At 38.8% G+C, this 17,046-nt stretch overlaps 1 protein-coding gene across 1 annotated transcript in view; it reads right to left on the bottom strand.

Moving 5' to 3' along the window:
• Positions 1-671: 671 nt before the first annotated feature.
• The window catches only part of LOC145991693 (uncharacterized), a 74,085-nt gene continuing 57,710 nt past the window's right edge, over positions 672-17,046 (bottom strand). Inside the window, exons 4-5 of the mRNA XM_083127753.1 lie at positions 15,551-16,656; positions 672-784 (exon numbers count right to left, since the gene is read on the bottom strand). Coding sequence (XP_082983879.1) covers positions 672-784; positions 15,551-16,656 — 1,219 coding nt within the window. The remainder of the gene's footprint in view (positions 785-15,550; positions 16,657-17,046) is intronic.

The following is a 17,046-nucleotide window of genomic DNA, read 5'->3' as shown; positions in this document are numbered from 1 at the left end:
TAAACTACATTTTTGTGTAAATGCTTTGTTGCAGTGAGCACACACAAAAGGACAAACACCATCATGAATTCGTAAATGCACAGTCAAACTAATTTTTTTTGTGAATGCTTTGTTGCAGTGAGGGCACACAAAGGGCCAAATACCATGATGTAGGCGTAAGTGATCAGTTAAGTGACTTTTGCATGTGAATGCTTTGTTGCAGTGAGCACACACAAAAGGACGAACACCATCATGAATGTGTAAATGAGAATCTAATGCAGTTTTCTTTGGGAATGCTTTGTTGCAGTGAGCACACACAAAAGGACGAACACCATCATGAATTTGTAAATGCACAGTCAAACTAAATTTTTTTGTGAATGCTTTGTTGCAGTGAGGGTACACGAAGGCCCGAATACCATCATGTAGGCGTAAGTGAACAGTTACGTGACTTTTACATGTGAATGCTTTGTTGCAGAGAGTACACACAAAAGGACGAATACCATCATCAATTCGTAAATGCACAGTCAAATTACATTTGTGTGTGAATGCTTTGTTGCAGTGAGTGCACACAAAACGACGAAAACCATCATGTACGCATAAGTGAGCAGTTAAGTTACCTTTGGATGTGAATGTTTTGTTGCAGTGCGTACACCCAAAAGGACGAATAACATCATGATTTCGTAAATGCACAGTCAAACTAAATTTCTTTGTGAATGCTTTGTTACAGTGAGTGCACACGAAAGGCCGAATACCATCATGTAGGCGTAAGTGAACACTTCAGTGACTTTTGCATGTGAATACTTTGCTGCAGAAAGTACACACGAAAGGACTAATACCATCATGAATTCGTAAATGCTCAATCAAATCACTTTTTTGTTTAAATGCTTTGTTGCAGTGAGCACACACGAAAGGACGAATACCATCATGAATGAGTAAATGAGAATATAAATCAGTTTTCTTTTGGAATGCTTTGTACACACTAAAGGACGAATACCATCATGTAGGCGTAAGTGAGCAGTTAAGTCACTTTTGCATTTGAATGCTTTGTTGCAGTGAGCACACACAAAAGGACGAACACCATCTTGAATGTGTAAATGAGAATGTAACGCAGTTTTCTTTGGGAATGCTTTGTTGCAGTGAGCAAAAGGACGAACACCATCATGAATTCATAAATGCAAAGTCAAACTAAATTTTTTGGTGAATGCTTTGTTGCAGTGAGGGCACACGAAGGCACGAATACCATCATGTAGGCGTAAGTGAGCAGTTACGTGACTTTTACATGTGAATGCTTTGTTGCAGAGAGTACACACAAAAGGACGAATACCATCATCAATTCGTAAATGCACAGTCAAATTACATTTGTGTGTGAATGCTTTGTTACAGTGAGTGCACACAAAACGACGAAAACCATCATGTACGCATAAGTGAGCAGTTAAGTTACCTTTGGATGTGAATGTTTTGTTGCAGTGTGTACACCCAAAAGGATGAATAACATCATGATTTCGTAAATGCACAGTCAAACTAAATTTCTCTGTGAATGCTTTGTTACAGTGAGTGCACACGAAAGGCCGAATACCATCATGTAGCCGTAACTGAACACTTAAGTGACTTTTGCATGTGAATGTTTAGCTGCAGAGAGTACACACGAAGGCCCGAATACCATCATGTAGGCATAAGTGAGCAGTTACGTGACTTTTACATGTGAATGCTTTGTTGCAGAGAGTACACACAAAAGGACGAATACCATCATCAATTCGTAAATGCACAGTCAAATTACATTTGTGTGTGAATGCTTTGTTGCAGTGAGTGCACACAAAACGACGAAAACCATCATGTATGCATAAGTGAGCAGTTAAGTTACCTTTGGATGTGAATGTTTTGTTGCAGTGCGTACACCCAAAAGGACGAATAACATCATGATTTCGTAAATGCACAGTCAAACTAAATTTCTTTGTGAATGCTTTATTACAGTGAGTGCACACGAAAGGCCGAATAAAATCATGTAGGCGTAAATGAACACTTAAGCGACTTTTGCATGCGAATGCTTTGCTGCAGAAAGTACACACGAAAGGACAAATACTATCATGAATTCGTAAATACTCAATAAAATTTCTTTTCTGTTTAAATGCTTTGTTGCTGTGAGCACACAAAAAAGGACGAATACCATCTTGAATGTGTAAATGAGAACCTAAATCAGTTTTCTTTTGGAATGCTTTGTACACACAAAAGGTCGAATACCATCATGTAGGCGTAAGTGAGCACTTAAGTGACTTTTGCATTTGAATGCTTTGTTGCAGTGAGCACACACAAAAGGAAGAACATCATCATGAATGTGAAAATGAGAATCTAATGTAGTTTTCTTTGGGAATGCTTTGTTGCAGTGAGCACACACAAAAGGACGAACACCATCATGAATTCGTAAATGCACAGTCAAACTAAATTTTTTTGTGAATGCTTTGTTACAGTGAGTGCACACGAAAGGCCGTATACCATCATGTAGGCGTAAGTGAACACTTAAGTGACTTTTGCATGTGAATGCTTTGCTGCAGAGAGTACACACGAAAGGACGAATAGCATCATGTAGGCGTAAGTGAACACTTAAGTGACTTTTGCATGTGAATGCTTTGTTGTAGAAAGTACACACGAAAGGACGAATACCATCATGAATTCGTAAATGCCCAATCAAATTACTTTTTTTTTTTAAATGCTTTGTTGCAGTGAGCACACACGAAAGGACGAATAACATCATGAATGTGTAAATGAGATTCTAACGCAGTTTTCTTTGGGAATGCTTTGTTGCAGAGAGTACACACAAAACGACGAAAACCATCATGTACGCATAAGTGAGCAGTTAAGTTACCTTTGGATGTGAATGTTTTGTTGCAGTGCGTACACCCAAAATGACGAATAACATCATGATTTCGTAAATGCACAGTCAAACTAAATTTCTTTGTGAATGCTTAGTGCTTACAATGAGTGCACACCAAAGGCCGAATACCATCATGTAGGCGTAAGTGAACACTTAAAGGACTTTTGCATGTGAATGCTTTGTTGCAGAGAGTACACACGAAAGGACGAATACCATCATGAATTCGTAAATGCACAGTCAAACTACTTTTTTGTGTGAATGCTTTGTTGCAGTGAGCACACACAAAAGGACGCATATCTTCATGTCGGCGTAAGTGAGTAGTTAAGTCACCTTTGCATTCAAATGCATTGTTGCAGAGAGTACACACGAAAGGATGAATATCATCATGTAGGCGTATGTGAGCAGTTAAGTAACTTTTGCGTGTCAATGCTTTGTTGCAGAGATAACACACGAAAGGACGAATACCATCATGTATGCGTAAGTGAGCAGTTAAGTGACTTTTGCGTGTGAATGTTTTGTTGCAGAGATTACACACAAAGGGACGAATACCATCATGTATACGTACGTGAGCAGTTAACTGACTTTTGTTTGTGAATGCTTTGTTGCAGTGAGTGCAGACGAAAGGCCAAATACCATCATGTAGCCGTACGTGAGCAGTTAACTGACTTTTGCGAGGGAATGCTGTGTTGCAGAGATTACACACCAAGGGACGAATACCATCATGTATACGTACGTGAGCAGTTAACTGACTTTTGTATGTGAATGCTTTGTTGCAGAGAGTACACACAAAAGGACAAATACCATTATGAATTCGTAACTGTTTAGTCAAACTATATTTTCGTATGAATGGTTTGTCACAGTGAGTACACACAAAAGGCCGAATACCATCATGTAGGCGTAAGTGATCAGTTAAGTGATTTTTGCATGTGAATGATTTGCTGCAGAGAGTACACACGAAAGGACGAATACCATCATGTAGGCGTAAGTGAACACTTAAGTGACTTTTGCATGTGAATGCTTTGCTGCAGAGAGTACACACGAAAGGACGAATACCATTATGTAGGCGTAAGTGAACACTTAAGTGACTTTTGCATGTGAATGCTTTGCTGCAGAAAGTACCCACGAAAGGACGAATACCATCATGAATTCGTAAATGCTCAATCAAATTACATTTCTGTTTAAATGCTTTCTTGCAGTGAGCACACACGAAAGGACGAATACCATCATGAATGTGCAAATGAGAATCTAAATCAGTTTTCTTTTGGAATGCTTTGTACACACGAAAGGACGAATACCATCATGTAGGCGTAAGTGAGCACTTAAGTGACTTTTGCATTTGAATGCTTTGTTGCAGTGAGCACACACAAAAGAACGAATACCTTCATGTCAGCGTAAGTGAGCAGTTAAGTCACTTTTGTATTTGAATGCTTTGTTGCAGTGAGCACACACAAAAGGACGAACACCATCATGAATGTTTAAATGAGAATCAAACGTAGTTTTCTTTGGGAATGCTTTGTTGCAGTGAGCACACACAAAAGGACAAACACCATCATGAATTCGTAAATGCAGTCAAATTAAATTTTTTGTGAATGCTTTGTTAAAGTGAGTGCACACGAAAGTCCGAATACCATCATGTAGGCATAAATGAACACTTAAGTGACTTTTGCATGTGAATACTTTGCTGCAGAAAGTACACACGAAAGGACGAATACCATCATGAATTCGTAAATGCTCAATCAAATTACTTTTTTGTTTAAATGCTTTGTTGCAGTGAGCACACACGAAACCGTGAAAACCATCATGAATGTGTAAATGAGAATCTAAATCAGTTTTCTTTTGGAATGCTTTGTACACACTAAAGGACGAATACCATCATGTAGGCGTAAGTGAGCAGTTAAGTCACTTTTGCATTTGAATGCTTTGTTGCAGTGAGCACACACAAAAGGACGAACACCATCTTGAATGTGTAAATGAGAATCTAACGCAGTTTTCTTTGGGAATGCTTTGTTGCAGTGAGCACACACAAAAGGACAAACACCATCATGAATTCGTAAATGCACAGTCAAACTAAATTTTTTTGTGAATGCTTTGTTACAGTGAGTGCACACGAAAGGCCGAATACCATCATGTAGGCGTAAGTGAACACTTAAGTGACTTTTGCATGTGAATGCTTTGCTGCAGAGTACACACGAAGGCCTGAATACCATCATGTAGGCGTAAGTGAGCAGTTACGTGACTTTTACATGTGAATGCTTTTTTGCAGAGAGTACACACGAAGGCCTGAATACCATCATGTAGGCGTAAGTGAGCAGTTACGTGACTTTTACATGTGAATGCTTTTTTGCAGAGAGTACATACAAAAGGACGAATACCATCATGTACGCATAAGTGAGCAGTTAAGTTACCTTTGGATGTGAATGTTTTGTTGCAGTGCATACACCCAAAAGGACGAATAACATCATGATTTCGTAAATGCACAGTCAAACTAAATTTCTTTGTGAATGCTTTGTTACAGTGAATGCAGACGAAAGGCCGAATACCATCATGTAGGCGTAAGTGAACACTTAAGTGACTTTTGCATGTGAATGCTTTGCTGCAGAAAGTACACACGAAAGGACGAATACCATCATGAATTCTTAAATGCTCAATCAAATTACTTTTCTGTTTAAATGCTTTAATGCAGTGACCACACACGAAAGGACGAATACCATCATGAATGTGTAAATGAAAATCTAAATCAGTTTTCTTTTGGAATGCTTTGTACACACAAAAGGTCGAATACCATCATGTAGGCGTAAGTGAGCACTTAAGTGACTTTTGCATTTGAATGCTCTGTTGCAGTGAGCACACACAAAAGGAAGAACACCATCATGAATGTGAAAATGAGAATCTAATGTAGTTTTCTTTGGGAATGCTTTGTTGCAGTGAGCACACACAAAAGGACAAACACCATCATGAATTCGTAAATGCACAGTCAAACTAAATTTTTTTGTGAATGCTTTGTTACAGTGAGTGCACACGAAAGGCCGAATACCATCATGTAGGCGTAAGTGAACACTTAAGTGATCTTTGCATGTGAATGCTTTGCTGCAGAGAGTACACACGAAAGGACGAATAGCATCATGTAGGCGTAAGTGAACACTTAAGTGACTTTTGCATGTGAATGCTTTGTTGTAGAAAGTACACACGAAAGGACGAATACCATCATGAATTCGTAAATGCCCAATCAAATTACCTTTTTTTTTTTAAATGCTTTGTTGCAGTGAGCACACACGAAAGGACGAATAACATCATGAATGTGTAAATGAGATTCTAACGCAGTTTTCTTTGGGAATGCTTTGTTGCAGAGAGTACACACAAAACGACGAAAACCATCATGTACGCATAAGTGAGCAGTTAAGTTACCTTTGGATGTGAATGTTTTGTTGCAGTGCGTACACCCAAAATGACGAATAACATCATGATTTCGTAAATGCACAGTCAAACTAAATTTCTTTGTGAATGCTTAGTGCTTACAGTGAGTGCACACGAAAGGCCGAATACCATCATGTAGGCGTAAGTGAACACTTAAGTGACTTTTGCATGTGAATGCTTTGTTGCAGAGAGTACACACGAAAGGACGATGAATTCGTAAATGCACAGTCAAACTACTTTTTTGTGTGAATGCTTTGTTGCAGTGAGAACACACAAAAGGACGAATATCTTCACGTCGGCGTAAGTGAGTAGTTAAGGCACCTTTGCATTCAAATGCATTGTTGCAGAGAGTACACACGAAAGGATGAATATCATCATGTAGGCGTATGTGAGCAGTTAAGTGACTTTTGCGTGTCAATGCTTTGTTGCAGAGATAACACACGAAAGGACGAATACCATCATGTAGGTGTAAGTGAGCAGTTAAGTGACTTTTGCGTGTGAATGCTTTGTTGCAGAGATTACACACAAAGGGACGAATACCATCATGTATACGTACGTGAGCAGTTAACTGACTTTTGTTTGTGAATGCTTTGTTGCAGTGAGTGCAGACGAAAGGCCGAATACCATCATGTAGCCGTACGTGAGCAGTTAACTGACTTTTGCGTGGGAATGCTGTGTTGCAGAGATTACACACCAAGGGACGAATACCATCATGTATACGTACGTGAGCAGTTAACTGACTTTTGTATGTGAATGCTTTGTTGCAGAGAGTACACACAAAAGGACGAATACCTTCATGTCAGCGTAAGTGAGCAGTTAAGTCACTTTTGTATTTGAATGCTTTGTTGCAGTGAGCACACACAAAAGGACGAACACCATCATGAATGTTTAAATGAGAATCAAACGTAGTTTTCTTTGGGAATGCTTTGTTGCAGTGAGCACACACAAAAGGACAAACACCATCATGAATTCGTAAATGCAGTCAAACTAAAATTTTTTGTGAATGCTTTGTTACAGTGAGTGCACACGAAAGGCCGAATACCATCATGTAGGCGTAAATGAACACTTAAGTGACTTTTGCATGTGAATACTTTGCTGCAGAAAGTACACACGAAAGGACGAATACCATCATGAATTCGTAAATGCTCAATCAAATTACTTTTTTGTTTAAATGCTTTGTTGCAGTGAGCACACACGAAACGGTGAAAACCATCATGAATGTGTAAATGTGAATCTAAATCAGTTTTCTTTTGGAATGCTTTGTACACACTAAAGGACGAATACCATCATGTAGGCGTAAGTGAGCAGTTAAGTCACTTTTGCATTTGAATGCTTTGTTGCAGTGAGCACACACAAAAGGACGAACACCATCTTGAATGTGTAAATGAGAATCTAACGCAGTTTTCTTTGGGAATGCTTTGTTGCAGTGAGCACACACAAAAGGACAAACACCATCATGAATTCGTAAATGCACAGTCAAACTAAATTTTTTTGTGAATGCTTTGTTACAGTGAGTGCACACGAAAGGCCGAATACCATCATGTAGGCGTAAGTGAACACTTAAGTGACTTTTGCATGTGAATGCTTTGCTGCAGAGAGTACACACGAAAGGACGAATAGCATCATGTAGGCGTAAGTGAACACTTAAGTGACTTTTGCATGTGAATGCTTTGTTGTAGAAAGTACACACGAAAGGACGAATACCATCATGAATTCGTAAATGCCCAATCAAATTACTTTTTTTTTTAAAATGCTTTGTTGCAGTGAGCACACACGAAAGGACGAATAACATCATGAATGTGTAAATGAGATTCTAACGCAGTTTTCTTTGGGAATGCTTTGTTGCAGAGAGTACACACAAAACGACGAAAACCATCATGTACGCATAAGTGAGCAGTTAAGTTACCTTTGGATGTGAATGTTTTGTTGCAGTGCGTACACCCAAAATGACGAATAACATCATGATTTCGTAAATGCACAGTCAAACTAAATTTCTTTGTGAATGCTTAGTGCTTACAGTGAGTGCACACGAAAGGCCGAATACCATCATGTAGGCGTAAGTGAACACTTAAGTGACTTTTGCATGTGAATGCTTTGTTGCAGAGAGTACACACGAAAGGACGATGAATTCGTATATGCACAGTCAAACTACTTTTTTGTGTGAATGCTTTGTTGCAGTGAGCACCCACAAAAGGACGAATATCTTCATGTCGGCGTAAGTGAGTAGTTAAGGCACCTTTGCATTCAAATGCATTGTTGCAGAGAGTACACACGAAAGGATGAATATCATCATGTAGGCGTATGTGAGCAGTTAAGTGACTTTTGCATGTCAATGCTTTGTTGCAGAGATAACACACGAAAGGACGAATACCATCATGTAGGTGTAAGTGAGCAGTTAAGTGACTTTTGCGTGTGAATGCTTTGTTGCAGAGATTACACACAAAGGGACGAATACCATCATGTATACGTACGTGAGCAGTTAACTGACTTTTGTTTGTGAATGCTTTGTTGCAGTGAGTGCAGACGAAAGGCCGAATACCATCATGTAGCCGTACGTGAGCAGTTAACTGACTTTTGCGTGGGAATGCTGTGTTGCAGAGATTACACACCAAGGGACGAATACCATCATGTATACGTACGTGAGCAGTTAACTGACTTTTGTATGTGAATGCTTTGTTGCAGAGAGAACACACAAAAGGACAAATACCATTATGAATTCGTAACCGTTTTGTCAAACTATATTTTCGTATGAATGGTTTGTCACAGTGAGTACACACAAAAGGTCGAATACCATCATGTAGGCGTAAGTGATCAGTTAAGTGATTTTTGCATGTGAATGATTTGCTGCAGAGAGTACACACGAAAGGACGAATACCATCATGTAGGCGTAAGTGAACACTTAAGTGACTTTTGCATGTGAATGCTTTGCTGCAGAGAGTACACACGAAAGGACGAATACCATTATGTAGGCGTAAGTGAACACTTAAGTGACTTTTGAATGTGAATGCTTTGCTGCAGAAAGTACCCACGAAAGGACGAATACCATCATGAATTCGTAAATGCTCAATCAAATTACATTTCTGTTTAAATGCTTTGTTGCAGTGAGCACACACGAAAGGACGAATACCATCATGAATGTGCAAATGAGAATCTAAATCAGTTTTCTTTTGGAATGCTTTGTACACACGAAAGGACGAATACCATCATGTAGGCGTAAGTGAGCACTTAAGTGACTTTTGCATTTGAATGCTTTGTTGCAGTGAGCACACACAAAAGGACGAATTCCTTCATGTCAGCGTGAGCAGTTAAGTCACTTTTGTATTTGAATGCTTTGTTGCAGTGAGCACACACAAAAGGACGAACACCATCATGAATGTTTAAATGAGAATCAAACGTAGTTTTCTTTGGGAATGCTTTGTTGCAGTGAGCACACACAAAAGGACAAACACCATCATGAATTCGTAAATGCAGTCAAACTAAAAATTTTTGTGAATGCTTTGTTACAGTGAGTGCACACGAAAGGCCGAATACCATCATGTAGGTGTAAATGAACACTTAAGTGACTTTTGCATGTGAATACTTTGCTGCAGAAAGTACACACGAAAGGACGAATACCATCATGAATTCGTAAATGCTCAATCAAATTACTTTTTTGTTTAAATGCTTTGTTGCAGTGAGCACACACGAAACGGTGAAAACCATCATGAATGTGTAAATGAGAATCTAAATCAGTTTTCTTTTGGAATGCTTTGTACACACTAAAGGACGAATACCATCATGTAGGCGTAAGTGAGCAGTTAAGACACTTTTGCATTTGAATGCTTTGTAGCAGTGAGCACACACAAAAGGACGAACACCATCTTGAATGTGTAAATGAGAATCTAACGCAGTTTTCTTTGGGAATGCTTTGTTGCAGTGAGCACACACAAAAGGACAAACACCATCATGAATTCGTAAATGCACAGTCAAACTAAATTTTTTTGTGAATGCTTTGTTACAGTGAGTGCACACGAAAGGCCGAATACCATCATGTAGGCGTAAGTGAACACTTAAGTGACTTTTGCATGTGAATGCTTTGCTGCAGAGAGTACACACGAAGGCCTCAATACCATCATGTAGGCGTAAGTGAGCAGTTACGTGACTTTTACATGTGAATGCTTTTTGCAGAGAGTCCATACAAAAGGACGAATACCATCATCAATTCGTAAATGCACAGTCAAGTTACATTTGTGTGTGAATGCTTTGTTGCAGTGAGTGCACACAAAACGACGAAAACCATCATGTACGCATAAGTGAGCAGTTAAGTTACCTTTGGATGTGAATGTTTTGTTGCAGTGCGTACACCCAAAACGACGAATAACATCATGATTTTGTAAATGCACAGTCAAACTAAATTTCTTTGTGAATGCTTTGTTACAGTGAATGCAGACGAAAGGCCGAATACCATCATGTAGGCGTAAGTGAACACTTAAGTGACTTTTGCATGTGAATGCTTTGCTGCAGAAAGTACACACGAAAGGACGAATACCATCATGAATTCTTAAATGCTTAATCAAATTACTTTTCTGTTTAAATGCTTTAATGCAGTGAGCACACACGAAAGGACGAATACCATCATGAATGTGTAAATGAAAATCTAAATCAGTTTTCTTTTGGAATGCTTTGTACACACGAAAGGACGAATACCATCCTGTAGGCGTAAGTGAGCACTTAAGTGACTTTTGCATTTGAATGCTTTGTTGCAGAGAGCACACACAAAAGGACGAATACCTTCATGTCAGCGTAAGTGAGCAGTTAAGTCACTTTTGTATTTGAATGCTTTGTTGCAGTGAGCACACACAAAAGGACGAACACCATCATGAATGTTTAAATGAGAATCAAACGTAGTTTTCTTTGGGAATGCTTTGTTGCAGTGAGCACACACAAAAGGACAAACACCATCATGAATTCGTAAATGCAGTCAAACTAAAATTTTTTGTGAATGCTTTGTTACAGTGAGTGCACACGAAAGGCCGAATACCATCATGTAGGCGTAAATGAACACTTAATTGACTTTTGCATGTGAATACTTTGCTGCAGAAAGTACACATGAAAGGACGAATACCATCATGAATTCGTAAATGCTCAATCAAATTACTTTTTTGTTTAAATGCTTTGTTGCAGTGAGCACACACGAAACGGTGAAAACCATCATGAATGTGTAAATGAGAATCTAAATCAGTTTTCTTTTGGAATGCTTTGTACACACTAAAGGACGAATACCATCATGTAGGCGTAAGTGAGCAGTTAAGTCACTTTTGCATTTGAATGCTTTGTTGCAGTGAGCACACACAAAAGGACGAACACCATCTTGAATGTGTAAATGAGAATCTAACGCAGTTTTCTTTGGGAATGCTTTGTTGCAGTGAGCACACACAAAAGGACAAACACCATCATGAATTCGTAAATGCACAGTCAAACTAAATTTTTTTGTGAATGCTTTGTTACAGTGAGTGCACACGAAAGGCCGAATACCATCATGTAGGCGTAAGTGAACACTTAAGTGACTTTTGCATGTGAATGCTTTGCTGCAGAGAGTACACACGAAGGCCTGAATACCATCATGTAGGCGTAAGTGAGCAGTTACGTGACTTTTACATGTGAATGCTTTTTTGCAGAGAGTACACACGAAGGCCTGAATACCATCATGTAGGCGTAAGTGAGCAGTTACGTGACTTTTACATGTGAATGCTTTTTTGCAGAGAGTAGATACAAAAGGACGAATACCATCATCAATTCGTAAATGCACAGTCAAGTTACATTTGTGTGTGAATGCTTTGTTGCAGTGAGTGCACACAAAACGACGAAAACCATCATGTACGCGTAAGTGAGCAGTTAAGTTACCTTTGGATGTGAATGTCTTGTTGCAGTGCGTACACCCAAAAGGACGAATAACATCATGATTTCGTAAATGCACAGTCAAACTAAATTTCTTTGTGAATGCTTTGTTACAGTGAATGCAGACGAAAGGCCGAATACCATCATGTAGGCGTAAGTGAACACTTAAGTGACTTTTGCATGTGAATGCTTTGCTGCAGAAAGTACACACGAAAGGACGAATACCATCATGAACTCTTAAATGCTCAATCAAATTACTTTTCTGTTTAAATGCTTTAATGCAGTGAGCACACACGAAAGGACGAATACCATCATGAATGTGTAAATGAAAATCTAAATCAGTTTTCTTTTGGAATGCTTTGTACACACGAAAGGACGAATACCATCCTGTAGGCGTAAGTGAGCACTTAAGTGACTTTTGCATTTGAATGCTTTGTTGCAGTGAGCACAAACAAAAGGACGAATACATTCATGTCGGCGTAAGTGAGCAGTATAGTCACTTTTGCATTTTAATGCTTTGTTGCAGTGAGCACACACAAAAGGAAGAACACCATCATGAATGTGTAAATGAGAATCTAACGTAGTTTTCTTTGGGAATGCTTTGTTGCAGTGAGCACACACAAAAGGACGAACACCATCATGAATTCATAAATGCACAGTCAAACTAAATTTTTTTGTGAATGCTTTGTTACAGTGAGTGCACACGAAAGGCCAAATACCATCATGTAGGCGTAAGTGAACACTTAAGTGACTTTTGCATGTGAATGCTTTGCTGCAGAAAGTACACACGAAAGGACGAATACCATCATGAATTCGTAAATGCTCAATCAAATTACTTTTTTGTTTAAATGCTTTGTTGCAGTGAGCACACACGAAAGGACGAATACCATCATGAATGTGTAAATGAGAATCTAAATCAGTTTTCTTTTGGAATGCTTTGTACACACTAAAGGACCAATACCATCATGTAGGCGTAAGTGAGCAGTTAAGTCACTTTTGCATTTGAATGCTTTGTTGCAGTGAGCACACACAAAAGGACGAACACAATCATGAATGTGTAAATGAGAATCTAACACAGTTTTCTTTGGGAATGCTTTGTTGCAGTGAGCACACACGAAAGGCCGAGTACCATCATGTAGGCGTAAGTGAACACTTAAGTGACTTTTGCATGTGAATGCTTTGCTGCAGAGAGTACACACGAAAGGACGAATACCATCATGTAGGCGTAAGTGAACACTTAAGTGACTTTTGCATGTGAATGCTTTGCTGCAGAGAGTAGACACGAAAGGACGAATAGCATCATGTAGGCGTAAGTGAACACTTAAGTGACTTTTGCATGTGAATGCTTTGCTGCAGAAAGTACACACAAAAGGACGAATACCATCATGAATTCGTAAATGCCCAATCAAATTACTTTTTTTGTTTAAATGCTTTGTTGCAGTGAGCACACACGAAAGGACGAATACCATCATGAATGTGTAAATGAGATTCTAATGCAGTTTTCTTTGGGAATGCTTTGTTGCAGAGAGTACACACAAAACGACGAAAACCATCATGTATGCATAAGTGAGCAGTTAAGTTACCTTTGGATGTGAATGTTTTGTTGCAGTGCGTATACCCAAAAGGACGAATAACATCATGGTTTCGTAAATGCACAGTCAAACTGAATTTCTTTGTGAATGCTTTGTTACAGTGAGTGCACACGAAAGGCCGAATACCATCATGTAGGCGTAAGTGAACACTTAAAGGACTTTTGCATGTGAATGCTTTGCTGCAGAGAGTACACACGAAAGGACGAATACCATCATGTAGGCGTAAGTGAACACTTAAGTGACTTTTGCATGTGAATGCTTTGCTGCAGAAAGTACACACGAAAGGACAAATACCATCATGAATTCGAAAATGCTCAATCAAATTACTTTTTTGTTTAAATGCTTTGTTACAGTGAGCACACACGAAAGGACGAATACCAACCTGAATGTGTAAATGAGAATCTAAATCAGTTTTCTTTTGGAATGCTTTGTACACACGAAAGGACGAATACCATCATGTAGGCGTAAGTGAGCACTTAAGGTACTTTTGCATTTGAATGCTTTGTTGCAGTGAGCACACACAAAAGGACGAATATCTTCATGTCGGCGTAAGTGAGCAGTTAAGTCACTTTTGCATTTGAATGCTTTGTTGCAGAGAGTACACACGAAAGGACGAATACCATCATGAATTCGTAAATGCACAATCAAACTACTTTTTTGTGTGAATGCTTTGTTGCAGTGAGCACACACAAAAGGACGAATATCTTCATGTCGGCGTAAGTGAGTAGTTAAGGCACCTTTGCATTCAAATGCATTGTTGCCGAGAGTACACACGAAAGGCTGAATATCATCATGTAGGCGTAAGTGAGCAGTTAAGTGACTTTTGCGTGTCAATGCTTTGTTGCAGAGATAACACACGAAAGGACGAATACCATCATGTAGGCGTAAGTGAGCAGTTAAGTGACTTTTGCGTGTGAATGCTTTGTTGCAGAGATTACACACAAAGGGACGAATACCATCATGTATACGTACGTGAGCAGTTAACTGACTTTTGTTTGTGAATGCTTTGTTGCAGTGAGTGCAGACGAAAGGCCGAATACCATCATGAATGTGTAAATGAGATTCTAATGCAGTTTTCTTTGGGAATGCTTTGTTGCAGAGAGTACACACAAAACGACGAAAACCATCATGTATGCATAAGTGAGCAGTTAAGTTACCTTTGGATGTGAATGTTTTGTTGCAGTGCGTATACCCAAAAGGACGAATAACATCATGGTTTCGTAAATGCACAGTCAAACTGAATTTCTTTGTGAATGCTTTGTTACAGTGAGTGCACACGAAAGGCCGAATACCAACATGTAGGCGTAAGTGAACACTTAAAGGACTTTTGCATGTGAATGCTTTGCTGCAGAGAGTACACACGAAAGGACGAATACCATCATGTAGGCGTAAGTGAACACTTAAGTGACTTTTGCATGTGAATGCTTTGCTGCAGAAAGTACACACGAAAGGACAAATACCATCATGAATTCGAAAATGCTCAATCAAATTACTTTTTTGTTTAAATGCTTTGTTACAGTGAGCACACACGAAAGGATGAATAACAACCTGAATGTGTAAATGAGAATCTAAATCAGTTTTCTTTTGGAATGCTTTGTACACACGAAAGGACGAATACCATCATGTAGGCGTAAGTGAGCACTTAAGGTACTTTTGCATTTGAATGCTTTGTTGCAGTGAGCACACACAAAAGGACGAATATCTTCATGTCGGCGTAAGTGAGCAGTTAAGTCACTTTTGCATTTGAATGCTTTGTTGCAGAGAGTACACAAGAAAGGACGAATACCATCATGAATTCGTAAATGCACAATCAAACTACTTTTTTGTGTGAATGCTTTGTTGCAGTGAGCACACACAAAAGGACGAATATCTTCATGTCGGCGTAAGTGAGTAGTTAAGGCACCTTTGCATTCAAATGCATTGTTGCCGAGAGTACACACGAAAGGCTGAATATCATCATGTAGGCGTAAGTGAGCAGTTAAGTGACTTTTGCGTGTCAATGCTTTGTTGCAGAGATAACACACGAAAGGACGAATACCATCATGTAGGCGTAAGTGAGCAGTTAAGTGACTTTTGCGTGTGAATGCTTTGTTGCAGAGATTACACACAAAGGGACGAATACCATCATGTATACGTACGTGAGCAGTTAACTGACTTTTGTTTGTGAATGCTTTGTTGCAGTGAGTGCAGACGAAAGGCCGAATACCATCATGTAGCCGTACATGAGCAGTTAACTGACTTTTGCGTGGGAATGCTTTGTTGCAGTGAGTGCAGACAAAAGGCCGAATACCATCATGTAGGCGTACGTGTGCAGTTAATTGACTTTTGTATGTGAATGCTTTGTTGCAGTGAGTACACACAAAAGGACGAATACCATTATGAATTCGTAAATGTTCAGTCAAACTATATTTTTTTATGTATGCTTTGTCACAGTGAGGACACACAAAAGGATGAATACCATCATGTAGGCGTAAGTGAGCAGTTAAGTCACCTCTGCGTGAGAATGCTTTGTTGCAGTGAGTACATACAAAATGTCGAATACCATCATGTAGGCGTAATTTCGGATTGAACACTCCATTCCATGGTTTATTTTTTAAAGGATCAATATCCTCATGAATTTTTAAATGTTTGATCAAGAGAGATTTTTGAGGGAAGGAATTATTGCAACTGTTACATTCAAATAAACTAATATCTTCATGGTTTCGAAAATTGCTGTTCGAGTGTTTTATCTCCATGAAGGCATTGTCTGCATTGGATGCTGAATCATTATTGTATTTTTTCAAATGCGTAGAATTTACTATACTTTCCTTTGAATCAATTACTTCATGTTCATTTACTTCCACAGCTCCAGGATAGGCATCTACGTCTCCCTCTAGATTCCTCAAATCACCAGGATCTACTGTAAACTCCTTCTTGTCAAAATCGCTGGAATGTAAAATATTAATTTCTCTATCAATTTTCTTAATTCTACTGACTTTGTAATGTACACTGAATAACACTTTAAAGCATAGTCTCACATTAAAATTAAAGATTAGTCCGAATATTTATGTGTATAAAATAAAGGGAAAAAATTATATGTGGAATGCAGAAATTGTTAGTGCCAGAAATACACTTCTTCGAGTCAAAATATTGATTTGCAAATAGAAAGATACAAGTAATGTCACGAAATGAGCATGAAATATGCATTTTCACACAAAACATGGTAGGAAAATGCACCTCACACATTTCAAAAACATGAAATATGACCATTAAGCAGCTTATTTTCTCACGATATGTGTTTCCGCCAAAAACGAAGTATGTATGCCTCTCATAATA

This window comes from Lepisma saccharinum, chromosome 8, assembly GCF_977018435.1.
Source record: "Lepisma saccharinum chromosome 8, izLepSacc3.1, whole genome shotgun sequence".
NCBI lineage: Eukaryota > Metazoa > Arthropoda > Insecta > Zygentoma > Lepismatidae > Lepisma > Lepisma saccharinum.
This window is presented reverse-complemented; position numbering and strand designations above follow the sequence as displayed.